At 39.4% G+C, this 20,922-nt stretch overlaps 1 protein-coding gene across 1 annotated transcript in view; it reads left to right on the forward strand.

The window, feature by feature from the left end:
• ATG10 (autophagy related 10) overlaps nucleotides 1-20,922 on the forward strand; it is a 245,121-nt gene that overhangs the window by 21,280 nt on the left and 202,919 nt on the right. Inside the window, exon 3 of the mRNA XM_075592477.1 lies at nucleotides 8,671-8,790. Within this exon, the coding sequence (XP_075448592.1) occupies nucleotides 8,671-8,790 (120 nt within the window). The remainder of the gene's footprint in view (nucleotides 1-8,670; nucleotides 8,791-20,922) is intronic.

The raw sequence follows: 20,922 nt of genomic DNA on the forward strand, positions 1-20,922 counted from the left end.
TTCAATGGCGGCGGCAGAAACAGCTCCGAAAAATGACTAAGTGTGAAATGCTGTAATTTAGGAATCCATATCTCCGGTTCCGGAGGGACCAGAGGATCAAGGTTTGGGGTATCTGTAGTCACTGCTCCGGCATCACTGCTGAACCATCCTTGACCCTCTTGGACCAACCCGACGGAGTATGGACCCCCTTGAAAGTTCGGGACTTTTACCATTGATTCTAATGGGGGAAAAGCCGTATTGTGAAAAAATGACTAAGTGTAAAATGTTGAAATGTGTAAGTCCATATCTCCGGTTCGGGAATGCCCAGAGGGATGGGATTTAGGTGACATGTAGCCAAGGTTCCAGTTTTAATGCATGCCCATTTCCAGCCCCCTCAGACCAACCAGACGGAGTATGGACGACTAAAGATTTGTGGATTTTCTCATAGACTTCAATGGCGGCGGTTCCCCATTGAAAGTCTATGGTAGGAAACTCCATTGACTACAATGGCGGAGTTGCTCCATTGAAACCCATGGCGGCGGAGCCCGTTGTTTTCAATGGGGATTTAGTGAAAAGCTGAGATTTCTTTTAGCGGAGATTTTTGTATTAAAGTGAAAAATTATTTAATGTACATTTGTTTATCTCCGGTTCTAAAGGTCGTAGCACGTCGCTTTTTGGACCATATGGTGTCCCAGTTCTGGCAATGAGAACTGGGAAGTTTGGACTTGCTAGACCCAACGGAACCGGATATTTGAATACGTTTATGTTTTATGTTTAATACTGTGTCCCAAGGTATGGACATAGACCCAGAGGAAATTCTTTTGCATACCAGGATAGCAGATGGCCCTAGAGGCGACCCAATGTCTAGGACTTAAGTATTGTTCAAAGGGTTTTGTCACCCTCCATGTTTACCTAAGAGGGGAGGAGGCTCAAACAAGAGCAGTCATTAAGTGTCCCACTTCACACCTTTCAACAAAGGTTTTCCTGCCAGAACTCCAAATGGATAGACCGGCTGGCATTCCTGATGCAAATGTGGCTTCAGAAATGAGACCCCAGAGCTCTACTGCGAATGTTCCAACAAGCAGGGGGGCATGAATTAAAATGTGTTCCCAGGCTAGTGAGCGGCTGGAGGTAATTGAAAACCAATCACCTGTTCTTAAGGTTAAGGATAGGGCCACAAAAGGTATATAATCTGTGGTCAAGCCCTTATCCATGGTTGTTCATGTCCTTCATGTGCATCATGACCTGCCTGTATTGCTGTGATGTCAGCTGAAATATGGAAGAAATGGCCCAGTCTGTAATCCTGATGGCTTTCTGTCCTAATCTTTAAGTAAGTGTCTATATTTTGCTGTTATTTGTACATTTTGTGTGTTCACCTTTATCAAGGAATTAATTATATGTTATCATATCTAAGTCTCGTCCCAGTTCAGACCCAGTTATAAATATATATCAACTGTTAAATATATTTACTGTATGTGTGACTTATACAGCCTGCCATAATCTCACCGTGACACCAATAATAGTGATTACATATATAACAAACAAAGAAAGAAAAACAAAAATGTAGAAAGTCCAACCCTTAGTACAAGTCCAGAAAAAATTCAAATAGGGAACAAGATGATAGCCAGGGATCCACGGCTGCTCTCAGAAGGAATAACCAATTCCAGCAGAAATCTATAGAAAGAGAAGAACAGAGAGCGCACGTCCCATAGTGTAAAAAAGTAAATTTAATGTTAAAAAAAGAGGACAAGGGGATTAAGGACACTCACAAAAGTACAAGAATTAAAAGCAGTTTGTGATATAATCACCACCAACAGGGCAACACCGTCCTGGAACACATCAGTTGATCGATATCCCATCCGGTTCACCTCCAGCAATTTGGATGATTGAAAACACTGTCTGTTTGCTTATAATGCGATTTAGAGTTGTCAGAATAACAGATCAGCTCCATGCGCTCTCTGACCGTAAAGCGCACACTGCGTGATGACGTAGTGTCGTGGTGACGTACCCTGACGCGTTTCGTCACAACAGTGACTTTTTCAAAGGGAATATCAGCATGGTGGAGGGCTCTGTTTTTATAGGCACACCTACATAGAGGGGAGTGGTTAAGGAGCGACCAGGGGCCAATCGTCAGTGCCTATACAGAAAAGCTAAGACACCGGTGATTAGCCAATGGAAACGCCCGTAACCATCCCTGTATATGAAAAAACCAATGCTGCACAAAATACAATATATTAATAGGCATATAAACCGCAGGTATTTGATAATAAAAATCATATATCATATAAACGAAACTAGATCACAAACAAAAATAGAAATGTAAGATTATGAATGATAAATAATAACAAATTATAATAATAATGATTACAACACACAACAATAAAAATACTTAACATGTGTGTGCTCGTGCATGCAAATGGACACATAAAATCATGTCCCACATACATACACAATACACAAACAATAAAGGACCATCAATTATAATATTTTACAATCACAAAATCACATTAAAAATTATATATTAAATAATAAATATATGTCCATATGTATATATTAATACACATAACCCAGGTCACTCATCATTCCATAAAAATAAATTCACAATTCAACTCCATTAAATATACAGTGAAATATATACATATATAATAATGTATATAGAGGAGAAATGACCAAATCAATAATCAGGAAGCATATAAAAAATGCTTATTCAAATAGCAATAATATAAATTCTTATACCCCAACTATGATGAAAAAGGGGGGATATTTTTTACCCATATGATTTCAATGTGATTGACTCAATCAAAATGTAGACGTCAAGGCTAAAACTCTATAAAAACTCTATATATTGTAGGACTAAAAAAAGAAGTGGAGAAGGGAAGAAAATACATAAAAATTATGGGAAGAAATAGGGACGGGAAAGAGGGGGGAGGTGGAAGGGAAAGAAAGGTAAGAAAGAGAAAAAGGGGAGGGAAGGAAAAGGGAAAGGGAAGGGGGGGAAGGAGAGGGGGGGAAGGAGGGGGGGAGGGGGTAGGACAAAGATGGGAAAAAGATGGGGAAAGGGGAATAGAGGAAGGGGAAAGGAGAGGGAATAGGAAAAGAAAGAACTGTGACGGGTGGGGGGGGGGGGGAGAGAGAGGGAAAACAAACTGGTAAGACAGAGGAATGGGGAAAGCAGAGTCAATGATAGCAAAGCTGGGGATTACACCAAAGTACTAGTGTCCAAACATTCATTGAGTCCACCACACCGCTAAGTGCCCCGAACAGTGCAACTGTTATGCAAGTGTTCGGGACACTTAGCGGTGGCCTAAACAGAGATAGAAATTTTATGAGTCATTACTGACACAAGTGGACTCTCTTCCCATGAGCGCTAAAGGCCATGTCTGTACATACAGTAATGTGCTACATGTATGCACACACAGCTGTCTCTTACACATACTCATACTCCTTGTTTTTCCATCCCTATACACCAATAGGGACCACATAGTATCCACACACACTTTTAGTTGTGCTACAATCTCTCACATTTCCACACCTACCCACACCATTTATATCCACTCCCACTCCACACACACCTTTTGTAAAGCACTGTATATACTGTGTGCTCTCCATTCATTTATATTCACACAGATACACACACACACACACACTCTTACATCACTTGCTTTCAGGAACCTTTTGACACCTCTAGCCATAAAACACATCCACACCGGGGGAAGGACAAGCACAGATAACATTCCAAGAGACACTGTTTTTAAGTATACCTTTTGCTTGCTTCATTCATTGTAACATCGCCGGAAGAAGAGATCAGTGTATCTTTAAAGCTCGCACAAATAAAAGCCTTTCGTTAGCCACAGAACGGTATCATCTATTTATTTTTTGATTATATGTGCGCGTGCGTGCGTCATTTTTTTATTTATATTATAAAATGTTTTACCAGGAAGTAATGCATAGAAGATATAATGCTGCACACCATTAGAAAAACAAAATATACTTACAGTTACCGGTGCTCCTGGTCCAGGGGGTACCTGTCTAAAAAACCCTCCAAGAACTATATGAAAAATAGATGTTCCAGGGCGCTGCGGAATTTGTCAAAAGAAGAATTTATTCAATCATTAAACAGAATGTTTCAACCAACTGTGGGGTCTTTCTCAAGTGAAGATAAAACCTTTTATAATATTAATAAAAAAAATTCTACCAGGAAATAATACATTGAGAGTTACCTCTTGTTTTTAAGTATATTGTGGGCATAGAGTTAAGATGACAAATAATATATGGTTACAAATACAGTTACATAAGGGAACAGGGTATACATTATATTCAAGACATTGCATGCACAGTTAAAGATAATATATATTACAGGCGTATGATATATATATATATATATATATATATATATATATATATATATATATATATATATATATATATATATATATATATACCCCGCTTTAAGGACACTCACTTAAGTACACTCGCGAGTAAGTACATGTCGCCCAATAGGCAAATGGCAGCTCGCGCATGCACCAGTCAGCACGTCCTGAAAAGCAATACCGGCTCCCTACCTGTACCGAAGCTGTGTGCAAGCGGGGAGACTAATAGAGCCTGTTACACATGCGTTATTTACATCAGTTATGCACGTATATGACGATTGCAGTACAGTACATGCATCAATAAGTGGAAAAAGGTAGTTCTTCACTTTAAGTACATTTTCGCTTTACATACATGCTCCGGTCCCATTGCGTACGTTAATGCGGGGTATGCTTGTACATATATCTCTCAGGGAACCATGTTTAATGGTTTTGAAGCAAAATGTCGCACTGTGTGCTCATTTGCATGCTATTTCCCAGAATCCCCTGCTGCAGTGGGAGTACTGTATGCTAGGTAATAATGGTTAAAAGGCAGGGTTGCAGACCTGTCTAAGACATGTAAATGTGCTTATAAGTGATATTCTTTATTGGCTATATGCTAACGGTGGAGGTTTTTTGTTGCCTTTTTCACCCACCATAACCTAAAATAAATAATAATTAAAAAATTGTGTGTTTGTGCGTGTGAAGAGGTCTCTGTACCGTGTTAGCTGAGCTTAATAATCAAACATGAATAGACGATACTGTTCTGTGGCTAACAAAATGCTTTTATTTGTGCAAGCTTTCGAGATACACTGATCTCTTCTTCCGGCGGTGTTACAATGAACAATTGTATCAGTGTATCTCGAAAGCTCGCACAAATAAAAGCATTTCGTTAGCCACAGAACAGTATTGTCTATTCATTTTTTCATATATATATATATATATATATATATATATATATATATATATATATATATATATATATATATATATATATATATATATAATCAAAAAATAAATAGATGATACCGTTCTGTGGCTAACGAAATGCTTTTATTTGTGCGAGCTATCGAGATACACTGATCTCTTCTTCCGGCGATGTTACAATGAATGAAGCAAGGATAACTTGAAAACAGTGTCTCTTGGAATGTTATCTGTGCTTGTCCTTCCCCCGGTGTGGATGTGTTTTATGGCTAGAGGGGTCAAAGGGTAACTGAAAGCAAGTGAAGAAAGAGTGTGTATGTGTATCAGTGTGAATAAAAATGAATGGAGAGCCCACAGTATAAACAGTGCTCTACACAAGGTGTGTGTGGAGTGTGGGTGTGGAAATGTGAGAGTTTGTAGCACAACTAAAAGTGTGTGTGGATACTATGTGGTCCCTATTGGTGTATATGGATGGAGAAATAAGGAGTATTAGTATGTGTGAGAGACAGCTGTGTGTGCATACATATAGCACAGTATGTACAGACATGGCCTTTAGCGCTCATGGGAAGAGAGTTCGCTACTGTCAGTAATGACTCATAAAATTTCGATCTCTGTTTAGGCCACTGCTAAGTGTCCCGAACAGTTGCATAAATTTGTATTCATGCAACCGTCTCTCTTTCGGGGTTTTAAGATTACCTTTGAGTATGGCAACCCTCAGATCGTTCATCTTATGGCCAGAGTCAGAGAAATGTTCGCCAACAGGACTGTCTCTTGTTCCGCGTGTGATGCTGTGGCGATGCAGGTTCATTCTCTTGTTTAGCCCCTGTCCTGTCTCACCTATGTAGTAGCAGCCCCCTGGGCATTTCATGCACATGATGAGGTACACGACATTGCTGGAGGAACAGGTGAACCCTCCTCTGATTTTGTATTCCCGATTCTTGTGTGGTATTTGTATTGTGTCCGCTGTGTAGAGCATTGCGCAGGTTTTGCATCTTGGGTCCTGGCATGGTTTTGTCCCGCATTCAGTTGTACTGCTGAATACTTTACTCCTCACCACGCGTTTCGTCCAGAGACTTTGACTAGGAGTGGGGGTGCTAGACAGGACCCCTGACCCATGGTTCACGTAACTATGCTACCCTGAACTTGTGCAATTTATCTTTTTGGACTGTGACATTTCATTCATTTTTTTCATTAGGGATACTGACATCAAACACCTGGTTATTCAATAGGCGTTCATCAGGCATTTTCCTATATATGCTATTTACACACTTAATTGCTCTATACATCTAGGGATTTCAATCCATCTAACCACCTGTTCCTACAAGTGACATACTCACTCCGCTGGGATTGGTTATATACACTGTATGCTCATGTAGATGTGGGACGCTCTGAGACTGTCATTAATATTTTGATCAGTCTATTTTTCGGTGTGTAGTGTGTATTACTTAGCCTTGTATAGGTGCCTGAGAACCCATTAACCTGCTGTGATTTACTTTTATTTACCCTAGTGTCTTTTGAGTCACCATCCCTTTCATGTTTAGGGTTGACAATTTGAATTGTTCACTAGTGTTGTTCATTTGTGTTTAAGGGTAGCACCCGTGACAGGGGTCCAAGTCTCTTTTTTAAGTGTTTTTAATCTTGTACTGTTTATCCATCCTTTTTTGCACTGTGTCAAAATAAATAAACTAAATATATCAATTGCATACCTGAGTGCTCCCATACGGGTTACTTTTTTCTCTTTTCACTCATATTACTTACAACCCGTGAGCACCGCCAAACCTTACTTATGTAAAGTAAATAATATATTTCCTTTGGCTTATGGTGGCGTGAATTTTGCATAAGTAGATGCAAGGTTTTTCTTTCCCTCCCCTCCCCCCATTTTTTCCCCCGCTTTTTGAATATATATATATATATATATATATATATATATATATATATATATATATATATATATATATATATATATATATATATAGTGGTTGACAAATCACCAAAAAATCTACTCGCCACACAAAAAAATCTACTCGCCACCTAGTACCAAACGTGTGCTGCTTGGGCCAATATTTACTCGCCCGGGGGTTAAATCCACTCGCCCGGGGCGAGCAAATGTATAGGTTTGTCGAACACTGTATATATATATACTGAAGTGCTGTTTATATAACTAATAAAATATTAACAACAATAAATCTGTGAATGATTAATAACAAAAATACAAATATATGCTAGTGCCAAGTGATATAAATGAAAGGAAGATATAAAACCAGTCCTTAAGTGAAGTCCAAAGGTATTGGTTTAGTAAATTCCAGTCAGAGGGGTCCAAGGCTGCTCTCAGTAGGATGAGCCACATCCGATTTTAGACCTGGAGGCAAAAGAGAAGAGAGACCGCATGCCCCATAGCGTAAAAAAGTACATTTATTTGGAAAGGAAAAGGTTGCACTCACAAAGGAAGGTGTAAGTAAAATGGGCAATTTGTGAAACAATATCACCGCCACCCGGTACATCCACGTCTGTAGTCCGCAATCTGAATCTTCCTCCATGAGGAGCAAGGACAGCAGTCCACTGGACGACTGGAAAATCCCTTGGTTTGCAAAAGCAAACAAGATCTTATCTTGCATTAAACAGGCAATTGATGGAAGGTAAGTAAACATAATTATGCCCCTTTACAAAGCATTAGACCACACCTTGAATATGGAGTACAATTTTGGGCACCACTCCTTAGAAAAGACATTATGGAACTAGAGAGTGCAGAGAAGAACCACCAAATTAATAAAGGGAATGGACAATCTATTTTATGAGGAGAGGCTAGCTAAATTAGATTTATTTACATTAGAAAAGAGGCGTCTAAGAGGGGATATGATAACTATATACAAATATATTCGGGAACAGTACAAGGAGCTTTCAATTTAACTATTCATCCCAAGGGCAGTACAAAGGACTCGGGGGCATCCCTTTAGGTTGGAGGAAAGGAGATTTCACCATCAACAAAGGAAAGGGTTCTTTACAGTAAGGGCAGTTAAAATGTGGACTTCATTACCCATGGAGACTGTGATGGCAGATACAATAAATTTGTTCAAAAAAAAGGTTGGACATTTTTTTAGTAAGGAAAGGTATACAGGGATATACCAAATAAGTATACATGCGAAAGATGTTGATCCAGGGATTAATCCGATTGCCAATTCTTGGAGTCGGGAAGGAATTTATTTTCCCCCTTGAGATATCATTGGATGATATGATACTGGGGTCTTTTGCTTGCTCTGGATCAATAAGTAAGTATAGATATAGGATAAAGTATCTGTTGTCTAAATTTAGCATAGGTTGAACTTGATGGACGTACGTCCTTTTTTTTTTTCAACCTCACCTACTATGTAACATTTATAAGTGTTTGTGACAAACTGTATTTGTATTATGATTGCGGATACAGGGAACTGATGAAGGTTACATGAGTAAAGTCTGTTACCAAACAAGGTCTATTGGTACAGATGCTGGCCAATGGAAGAAGAGTGACGAGGATGATAAGACAGCATCTGTTACTAGCAGAGCGGTGAGTCAAGTCTTTCAATGTATTGTATATGTCGGAAAGGAATTCCAATGCATGGACTAGTCCAAAATTACTTCTTGAATAAATATTTAAAAATGTTATCTGCCTTTTAATATGTTAAGAGAACACTTCCTAATTTTTTTTTGCACATTTTTTTAATTACCAAGGGGAATATAAATCAAGGCAAAAGGTGGTGCAGTTCTGGAGCAAAAAAACCAATACAGTATATGAAAGCAAAAAAGCAAAAATGCGAGTCCAAGAGGATATGGTGCTCAGAGGCAATACAGGCATACCCCGCTTTAAGTACACTCACTTTAAGTACACTCGCGAGTAAGTACATATCGCCCAATAGGCAATCGGCAGCTCACGCATGTGCCTGTCATCACGTCCTGAACTGCAATACCTGTACCGAAGCTGTGCGCAAGCAGGGAGACTATAGAGCCTGTTACAAATGCGTTATTTACATCAGTTAAGCACGTATATAAAGATTGCAGTACAGTACATGCATCGATAAGTGGGAAAAAGGGAGTGCTTCACTTTAAGTACATTTTCGCTTTACATACATGCTCCGGTCCCATTGCGTACGTTAATGCGGGGTATGCCTGTAGAAGACTCTGTGTAAATGCTTATATAAGTTTCATAAAGTCCAGAACCTTCTTTCTGAAGAATGCAGTACATAAAAAGCCGGTTTCCTATGGGAAGAATAACGCATAATGGTGTCTAGAACAGATCACCACACAAAAATGGAGCAATAAACATCTCCCATATATTAAACACTAAGAATCATGACATATGAATCAAGGTGGTTACAACATTGGGTAACTCACATATTTATCAAAGTGCCCACGGTCCGCCCTTTTAATCCGTCTGAAGGTACTGTGGTGTGCAGCATCCGCACACTGCACAAAACGTGTGGGGGCGGTTTTTCCTTTTTTTTTTTTAATCTTGTGATTGAATAAATATATTTTTTTTTATTGGAGTCCCCTCTTGATCATTCCTTTTTTTGCGCGATAGTAGTGCTCTGCATTTCTACCTCTGGACTCCTGAAAGAAAAAAAAGACTTTTCTTTGTGTACATCTCGAACACTGATTTTTGCCCCTGAAGTGCCCACTTTTGCCTTTATACTATATTATTTGTAAACTATTTAAATGTGTTTTATGCCTTTCCAAATTCATATAATGTGAAGGTGTTTCTATTGATTATTTTACTGGTAGTTTGCAATTTTAACAGCTTTTTCTCAAATAAAAAAACAAACGACAAACTACAGGGTATATATAATATATACGTTTTACGTTATGGTGGGTTACAAAGGCAACAAAAAACCTCCAACGTATTGCATATAGCAAATAAAATGATCACTTGTGAGCACATTCACATGTCTTAGGCAGGTCTGCAACCCTGCTTTTCACCATTATCCTCAGCATACAGTGCTTCCACTGCAGCAAGGGATTCTTGGAAATGACATGCAAATGAGCACACAATGTGTCACCTTTTGTCTGAAAAACCATTGTTACGTGATGTCCATATAAGCTAATGCTCGCTGTTAACACAGCGAGCAATATATATATATATATATATATATATATATATATATATATATATTTCACTACATTAACAGTCATACATATAATAATACTAAAGGTATTGCAAATTATTTCTTTGTTTTGTAGAAATAATGGTTTGCTTGTGTCAGTTCATAGACATGGTAATAGATACTTAAGTACAGATCAGTTGACTATAAAAATGTTATTATTTTTATTTTTTTTACTTTCCATCTTTTTTTATTTTTAGAATATATATTTAGCATTTTCAGACTGTTAAAGAAACATCCCCTGCGTAGCAGAAAAAATACAAACTCTATAATTTGCTATGAGTAGGGCGATTTTTGTGGGGAATCTCGGAAGTGGGTTCTGGGACTTATTTTTGGGGATCAACAAATTTCATACAATTATGAATGGGGTTGGAATGGTAATTCAGAGTATTTTATCTTCCCCCCTACCATATTTCTATATTTATAACGGAATTATTTACTCTAGTTTAGATGTTTTTTTTTCTTTGCTCGTGTTTTCTGACACTTTTCCACCTAACAAAAATGTCACGGAGTATGAGAACAATAAAATATACCACATTAGGCTCTCTATAATGTACGTACATTGATTGAATTGAGACTGGAAAGTGGACTTGCATTGGTGTCCATTTTAATAGAAAAGTGCTGACTACTATCAGTGAGAATCCTTTGAAGTCTATGAGGCCATTTACAGTGCAGAAACAAGAAAGAGAAGATCTTGATCTACTAATGGTCCTGTACTTAAAGACCTTGATGTAAATGCTCAAAAAATAGTGATGGCCTAGTGGCTACAATGCTGTGAATTGTAGTGCATTCCAAAAAGAAAATGAAGAGCGTACTGTAATGAGGTTTTTGAAAATTATTCACTTTAAATGCATACCACACACACACTTTGTGTATGCAAAAAAATCTGTGAGAGGTGGCAGGTTTAGGCTTTGGCCCTAGTCCTCCCGACTGCAGGTGCGCATGGCGGCGCCTGCATAGATTACAGCCGCGATCGGCGGTCTGTAGGGGAGATCTAGGATTGTGGGCATGTGATGGAAATATTGAGGAGTTTCCATATTGAGATATGTTTAAGTGAATATAAAAATAAACTCACAATATCACTAAGGATTGGTGGGTACCTGCACGTTCATCCCTTCATTTAGCAATACTCGGTCCATCCTTTCTTCAGTTCTGTGTACTTTGAGAATACAAGGACTGTATGTTGTTATATATGGGAAATACAAAAACAGGGATGATCAAACCTGCCCCATGGCAGCTGAAGATACTGTGTTTGGCAGTAATTACACATTGCACTTGTTAAAAGTAACCAAACATACTCCACACTTACTGTGTAGCTGCTTTGTCCTCTGAATTATTTAAAATTGGTTCCAGTTTTATATAATTTTAAATGTCTTTGTTCTGAAAATCCAAACACTGTAAGTAATAATCGTAATCAGACAATGTATACCTTTTTGTTCTGTAATGTTTTAAACCATTTCATGCAAAGCTTTATAGCTGCTTAGTGTGAAGTTCCTTCAGTTGGCATCACAAGGTCTGGTGGAAATAAACCAGGAAAAGAAGGATGCAACTGAATTAAAGTCTAAAAAAAAATATGAAAGACAAACTTGGGAAAAACTGTATGGTTAAGTTTAAAAATAAACAATTGTGGTGACCGTACTGCTCACCCTAATACTAGGATATTGTATTGAATATATATAACAGGGTGCAATAGGAAAAATGTTATATCGTTTAACAAGGTAGGTTCCTGGCGGAACCTTAAAAGATCATATATCTCTATATCGCTATAATCTATATATCTATATCACGCTTTGTAGAAAAAGATAAATGAACTGATAGTCCGTGAGATAACAAATATCTCACCAAAGGGGTCATATGACCGGAGGCTGACCATATATTGACATATATAATATATATGTCCACATATCAAAGACTATCAAGCCACATAATGAACCTTTAAAAAAAGACCCTTAATCACCATCATATCGAAGTACTATCGATGGGGTTGTCTTTCTTTCCTACCGGCCATATGGATACGTTTGAGGTCATTAAAGATCCAAACCTATTCTCCAGGAAACTGTTATTACACACGTTTCATAACTGACGTGCACAATGGAATGCTGTTAATACCAGCTTTGAGGAATTTGATCATACTGACCACACAAATATGAGAATCCTCGGTAGCCTTCTGGAGGAAAGTGCAAGACCTGCAGGAGAGGGTCCCTTTACTGATTTGTGCAATAAGTCTAAATTTATGCCACTGATGGAGACGTACAAATGTCAACGTATTTACTAAATTGGTTACAAATGACCTTACAAAATTACCTAAAAACATACATTATGGTCAACACAATCTAAATCATTAGCCCTTAAGTAATTGGAAATGGACGAGAATATTGTCATTAAACCCTCTGATAAGGGGCAATGTTGTCGTCCTAGACCCGGAGGCCTACGTTCTTGAATGTAGACGCCTTCTTTACAAAAGGGAATAAAGAGTGAAAAAAGAATGCAGTATGTATTATCTAATCGTACACAACTGATTTATTTAAAAAAGAATATCACATAGGACCTTGAATGAAATTAGGCGAACACCACTTTAAGTGAATTGTGGATCGCGGCTTGAACATTTTCCTCTTTTTCCATCCCCAGGGGTATTACTGCAGCCTTTGTTTCAATCTGTAGGGAACAAGAAGATACATTTGTAATCACTATCAAAGGAAACGTTGATTAAAATGTTTCTTAATCTAAATGTTTGTGTGCAACAATATGCAGTGAACCATTGCAATCCAGTATTCTTTTGTGTACTGTTGTTGAAGGTTACCTTCTTTACCCATGATGATACAGTATAAGTATCCTGATTATAAGTTGCATCCAGAACCTGACACTTTTCTGCCTCCATTCTCTCTGGATTGTCCTGGGAGACTGGAAGCTATGATCTTGTTTGACTCTGTCTTTGATCTCTCCTCAAATTCTATTTTATTTCCCCAAAAGAATATGCTTGACTGATTCATGCCACCATAAGTAAATCAAAGCAAATTTATAAGGAAGCTGCAGGGAGAACTTAAAAACTGACTCCTGTAACCTCTTCAAATAAATATATATATTATTTTATTTTTTTTGCCAGCCGCAATCTTGTTTCATTATGACCTTACAGAGCTGATTATCTCTGTCAGGAAATTGGTTTTGTTATGGATTGCTAACAAATAAACTGTTCACTATCAACAATTGAACATAAAAAAAATATGCTTTTGTGGCCAGATATAATAGATCCATTATCAGATTTGAGGAGCTGGAATGTAGCCTATGTTATGATATTGAATACATGAATGAAAAGGTTCAACAAAGAGTCCATAAGCTCCAAATGCCTCTTTTGCTGTGCATGATTTATCGTGGTTCGTATTACAGGTTGCAATAATTTATAGATACATTCTTTAATATAGCATTCACATTGCAATATACATTGGTACCTCAGATCAGACGAAGTGACAAATGGCCCTGGCAGTAATACGAAATGTTGAAAGATTGGTCCTATGGAAATGTAGATTAATTTCAGGCTGTATATCTCAATAAACCAATACGAGAGTTTCTTTTAAATATAAATTATGTATACAGAGATTTTAAAAACACATCTATTTTTAAGTTGACACATATGAAGGAGATCTTTTTGAGGTTATCAAAGCACTGCGGGTATCTGAAATATAAAATAAAATTAATTGAACTATTATACATTGGACATACAATACATGCAGTAACCACTACTTCACCTGCTGCTTTGACATACTGATAAAGTAGCACTCCTGGATTCAATTGAAGTTTTTGTGGTTTGTTGCGCTAATGCTTCAGTCCAAACGCAGTGGATCTTTCTCAAGGACATACTGAACCATTTCCCTTTACTCTAGCTCTCCTCATACACCCATTTCTTTCACATTGTTTCCCATAATCATTTTACCACATATCTGTTCTCGCCAATATGACTGTCACCCTTTTTGGAATGCATGGAATGCAATATCTGCATAGTATGTTCAAAGAGTTTAAAGGTAGTCACCCATGTTTAGCATCATCCGTTTTATAATGATTGTGAGCTCATGCGAGCAGATAGTCAAATAATGTAAGGGATACTTTAGCGCACAGCCAATACGAACACAAGAAAATAGACAAATAGGCTACAGTTTGAAAACTCTCCTGGGGACCAGCTTTCATCTTCATTCAGGCTTTTATGGATCCATGGGCCGCAGGGAATTTCATTTACCTTGCATTTGCAGAACTCCACTCCCTTCCTCTCCGTACTAGGGAGATTCCGTTACCAGTAGTGGCCATTGATGGAAAACCTCTGATACCTGGGACCATTACCCTAGAGACTAAGCTTTTGCTGGGTACAGTTGAAGCACTTCAGAAAGACACTGCCATTCTATATTCTACTCCTAGACCATTTCTGGTGGATGGCCAGGAGGAATTTGAAGTACGCCAGATACTGGATTCCCATAGATCCCGTGGCGGGCTACAATACTTGGTTCATTGGAAGGGTTATGGACCCGAAGAAAATTCATTGATCAAATCGGGGGATGTCCATGCCCCCAGACTGGTCCGGGTGTTTCATCGGAGATCCCCTGCCAAACTGGATTAGATCGCCCGAAGGTCTCCGAGAAAGGGTATACTGTAAGTATTCTTCTGGATCCATACTGGGTTTTGCTGCCAGTTCAGGTTTTCCAGACTGCCTGCTCTTTCTGTTCAAACTGACCATTTTGTGTTCTGGCAGCCTTTGCCTGGACCCTTAGATTCACTAACCATGTTGTAGCCAAACATTCATTAGTCAACCACAACAAAGACCCTACAGGACTTACAATTAAGGGAATAGAAACGGTTAAATTGGAGGACAGGGGAGGTGATGGACTCAAGCATCTCAGACAAAGCGGGAACTAATGGATATACATACTTAATACCCTTTCTCCAAATGGTCTAAACCAAAATATTGACCTAGAGTAACTGCCTTCATCTGATATGTTCTCTCATTTATATAATTTTATAATTATTCTTTGTATACATATATAAACCTCCCTGCCCGGCTCCTGGGGAGTCTACATCGTTGTGTAAAGATGGACTACGCAACATGGATTACCTTGACTCAGGGTGCTGGATTAAGGTGGCTGGGTGAGGATGTATAAAAATGGGCAACAGGAACTTTTATAGTACAACTGGCATTTATTATTGTCCCCAAGCACAGCGACTGCTCATTTACATATTGACAACGTTGTACTGTATTTTATAGAAGACATGAATACGATTCTTCCATCAGTGCCCACTCAACACTCAAATGGAGGTACATTGACCTTGTTGCTCTGAGTAGGTGGGGGGCCCAGTTCGCCATGTTACATCAAGATCATCATCAATATTAATCTGATTACTCTAGGCCCCTACGAGAATCCTGGTGGGTCTTTTTTACGCGACCCTTTGGCCTGTTTGGGAACTGCCACTTCCATACAGACTGAGTATTAGTGCAGGTCCGCGGTTAGAACTGATCTGCTGACACCCGAGAGCCCTCTTTCCTGAGGCCCTCTGTGGCATGCCATATACCTTTTCCTTAAATATTCCGGGCTCTATTCCTTCTTTTGGGGATCCTAATTTAAAGCGTACTGTCTGTGACTGTGATGGGGTAACCAGGCTCACTAAAAAACGCCAAGCCCACTTGGTTGCCCCTGATCCATGTTTTGGGGTCCTAGAGTGTCAGCTCTTGTACCTGCCTGTCGTATATGTCTCTGCATGTGTCTGTATGTATAATGTGCGACAATGTTAACAATATGTTTTTGCCTTTCCAGGAGTGCCAGCAAGCAGAGATTGCTAGGCTCTGAGGTTAAGGGTGGGTTTTGCGGAGAAACTCTGTACAGATTGTGGCTATGTAGCGGGGTTCCAGAGTTACTGAATACCCCAAAAATGTAGCCGGGAATCACAGTAGGATTCTCGCATACATTGAAGCATAGTGCTCCGGTCCAAATCCTACCCTGAAAACTTTCTTGCAGCTCACTGCCAGGAGTCCCTGCTTCAGCACAGACCAGAAAGGTAAAAGGGGCATAGAGTATCAAGGTATTCCCAGAACAGTACAGGGATCCCTAGTATAAAGGGGGGGGGGGGCAGTTCATGCCCAAGTCACCCTGAACCTGGTATAGGGGTTCAGGGGATGCTCCAGCTATCTGATAAAGCTGCAAGGTTTATTTTGTGTAAAAATGTAAAGTCAGGTTTTTGCAGTGTGGCGGGGATATGGCTAGTGAGAATAGAGAGTATACATTCTTATTCTATCCCTGAAACCAAAGAAAGACTTAGACATTTTTAGCAAGACACAGTATAAAAGTATAGTTTGTTTTAAAACATATGCTTTGTGCACAGGACATCTGGGGATGAAAGGCCCAGAGGATGTTCAAGGTGTTATTCAATTATCCACATCCTCATATCAAAGGGATGCAATGTGCCTGCCCATTAGGTCTACCCAGACTGGCCGGAGTATCTCATTGTGAGGGGCATGGAGGGAAGCAGGGGCAGAGAGGCCATATTTTCACCTGCCCCAGAGTTCAACCAGATATTTAAGAAACCCCATTTTTGTTACTAGTTTGTCTGAGATTGGATGCTAGGGAAATCCCTCACGCTCCTGATAGGGAGATAGAATTCTGGGAAAGGAACTGAGAGGTTTTTAAAAAAACAGGCTCTATAGTCTCCCACTTGCGCACAGCTTTGGTACAGGTAGGGAGCTGGTATTGTTGTTCAGGGCGAGCTGCCATTTGCCTACTGGGCGATATGTCCTTACTGTTGTACTTAAAGTGTCTTTAAACCGGTGTGTGTGTATATATTCCTATATGGAACCATGTTAAAAATGGTTTTTGAAGCAAAAAGTGGCACTGTGTGCTCATTTGCATGTCATTTCCCAGAATCCCTTGCTGCAGTGGAAGTGCTGTGTGCTGGGTGATAATGGTGAAAGGCGGGGTTGCAGACCTGCCTAAGACATGCAGATGAGCATACAGTTGTATTTACATTTATATATATATATATATATATATATATATATGTCAGGTATGGAGATTAGCACTCACGGTTTAGTTGCAGGAGGCAGATGCTTGTCCCATAGAGAGTATGTAGACATATGGAGACCAGGGGATCCTGATAGCCAAAAAGAGACAGCACACTGCTGGTATGGTGTAAAAAAAGTGTATCCAGTAACACAAGGCCGCTAACGTTTCGGTCCTCCCAACGGGACCTTCCTCAAGTTATGGTGGGTAAAATAAGTGACAAAAACGCTCCACAACAAAGCATATAGCAAATGGATATATTACTGTATGCTCATTTGCATGTCTTAGACAGGTCTGCAACCCCGCTGTAACAGGGGACTTATCCCTGTTCAGTAATGTGCATTCAATCTAGCAGTGTGGTAGTTAATTACTAAACACCACCTGCCTGATTTGCTTACAAAAGCCTGCCTTTGAGACAGGAAGTGACTCTCCTTAGCTCTGACTGAGAGCTGACCTTTGGAGCTGACCGGTCTTGAGCTCTGCACAGCAGAGCTGATTTCAAGACACAGGGGAAACTACTACACCTGAAGCTGAACCAGGAAGTGAGAAGATTTTCCCTCCAAGAAACAGATAAGACTTTTATTCTTAAGAGACTGCTTATATCTGCTTATTTTCATGCTATATGTTTTGGGGCTGCGAGACATGCTTAACTAATGGAGATGTGAACTAATCGCATAGGATTTCACTAGAAATAGTCCCAAGTGAATGGAAGCTTTGTTCCCCCCCCCTGTGTTTGGATAATTTCCTGATGAAAAGGAACAGGCACAATAAAGCCTATTATAATTTCACATTATAAAGCCTCCTAATTGTGTACCTCTGTGAACGTCCGTCTACACCCGCCTTTCACCATTATCACCCAGCACACAGCACTTTCACTGCAGCAAGGGATTCTGGGAAATGACATGCAAACGAGCACACAGTGCCACTTTTTGCTTCAAAACCATTCAACATAGTTTCCCAATAGGCTTAAGCTTGCTGCATGGTCACAGTTTTGAGCACAGCCAGGGTTAAGATGCATAGCCAGCAAACCCACCCACAGACAGACTGTTTCGACCTTAATGGGTCTCCTCAGTGTGGGGTTGGTTATGCCAGCTATGCAAAAAAGAAGCAAGGGACAGGGTTTACCATACTCAGTTAAGTTATGGTGGGTAAAAAAAGGGACAAAAACCCTCCACAACAAAGCATATAACAAATGGATATATTACTGTATGCTCATTTGCATGTCTTAGACAGGTCTGCAACCCAACCTTTCACCATTATCACCCAGCACACAGCACTTAAACTGCAGCAAGGGATTCTGGGAAATGACATGCAAACGGGCACACAGTGCCACTTTTTGCTTCAAAACCCTTCAACATGGTTTCCCTATAGGCTTAAGCTTAAAAGTGGCTATATATGAAGAAATTGGCATAGAATGAAAGAGATACCAATAATCACTAGAGCAATTGTGGAATTCAAATATTTTGGTAGATAGCACGTGTAGTAACACAGGGAAAAAGTCAGTATAAAAACCATCATAAATGGTTGAATAATATCCAATATGGGGAACTAAGACGGATGAAGCGTAATTGTTCGGAACAACAAGTCTTTGAGGAACAAGCTACAGTTATTCTAGATAAATTTAAATTCAAATCTTGCAGTAATGAGATTTTGGGGGATACATACAGTAAAACTGTTATGCTAAATAGAAAAGATCTATTAAAAAGAAAAAACTAAAGAAGATACTCAATGAATCTAAGACTATTGATGTTCCGTTCATTACGCAGCATAATCCTCTTTCAGCTAAGGTAAAACGCACTTTGAACAAGCATTGGCATTTGTATCAACTGACCGCTATCGGCAACCGTAGTCCGCTTGAGCACCCTGCTGGAGTCCTGAGCACCGGACGCCGGGCAAAGGAAGACACTGCAGCGTGACGCGGAAGTCTGCTGCGTTTACCGGAGCGGTCTTACATGTGAGTGTACTGTTTGCTCACTTTTTATCTAATAAATTACACCCTTATATCTTTGTGTGGTGTCACATATATATATATATAGGGAACCATGTATATATATATATATATATATATATATATATACCACCACTGTGTGAGCCGTGGAAGATATTTCTGAGGATACGGATGATCGTTTGGTATCTGACGACTGAGCGTCTGAAAGACAAGGTCTTTGACGACAGCTGTTGGAAGTGAAAGATACCATTACTTTTGCCTAGTACCACACTCGGCCGTGTGAGTACACTGTTGTATATATATTTATTCCCTTCATTATCACAAACATTGTCTATCATTTGTGTGATAGGGACATTTTTTGATTCCCTTTTTTATGTATTGCGCCCTTTATTATTCTTTTCACACATCTACACTACGAGGCTCGTGGGAAGATCCTCGTGCTGGGGCTGAGCAGCAATCAACATTATCACTCTATGGGCTAGTATGGTTCATTGACATATCTGATTACTACTATATCAGTATTGAGTTTGGAGGGAGCACCCCAGTTCTCTATTATATACAGAGGAGGACTTTGTCAGTTTGGAATACTGGTGATCTAAGGATACATGTCCGGTCTTTTTGTCTCAATTTCTTTCTTTGCTGTTAAAAACACCCAAATATATTAGAATCCAATTTTTTAGAAATATGGTTCTAGTTATAATATAAGGTGTTTGTAAAACACAGTTCATTTGATTAATCTTGATTCTCCACCCTGTCCCTTGACTATATTAGATTTACGTCTACAATATACAGTTTTTTTTCATATAGAAACCCCGTAATATCTATCAGTTAACATAAGATTAGGCACTGCTGATTATGTCTATTGATATATTTTATATCAAATGGGAGAGCATAGATAGACATGTCATCAACAATGCCTTTATATTTTCCAATTATATTTTCCAATTGGATTTAAGATCTTCATTTGCTCAAATGTTAAATTCATTTGGTATTAAGTGAGTCATGCTAAGTCTAATTATATATATATTGGTATAATATATTAATCACTTAGTAATCCTATTCATCTATAGCAGGCCTGCACAACTTGTAAAGTGAGAAGGGCCGAACTGCTCCAAGGAAAAAAAAATTGGGCCGCACGGGTAAAATCATCATCATCACCATCATCATCAGCATCACCATCTCTCCTCCAGCACCTCATCATCATCATATCTCCCCCTGTACCCCTCATCATCATCCTCATATCTCCCCAAGAACCCCTCACTATCAACCTTTGCGATACTCCCCATCTATCTCTCATACCCCCATCTCTCCCCCTCACCCACATATAATACTCCCCCTCCACATCAAACACAGAATACCCCCCTGCACAGCACAAACATCACACCCCCTTCACCTCACATCCCTCTCCCACCTTGCACCTCACATCGCTCTCCCCCTTGCACCTCACATCACTCTTCCCCCCTGCACCGCACCTCACATCACTCTCCCCCCTTGCACCTCACATCACTTTTCCCCCTTGCATCTCAAATCACCCCCCTTGCACCTGAAATCATCCCCCTTGCACC

The sequence above is a fragment of the Ascaphus truei genome, chromosome 1, assembly GCF_040206685.1.
Source record: "Ascaphus truei isolate aAscTru1 chromosome 1, aAscTru1.hap1, whole genome shotgun sequence".
NCBI classification, from domain to species: domain Eukaryota; kingdom Metazoa; phylum Chordata; class Amphibia; order Anura; family Ascaphidae; genus Ascaphus; species Ascaphus truei.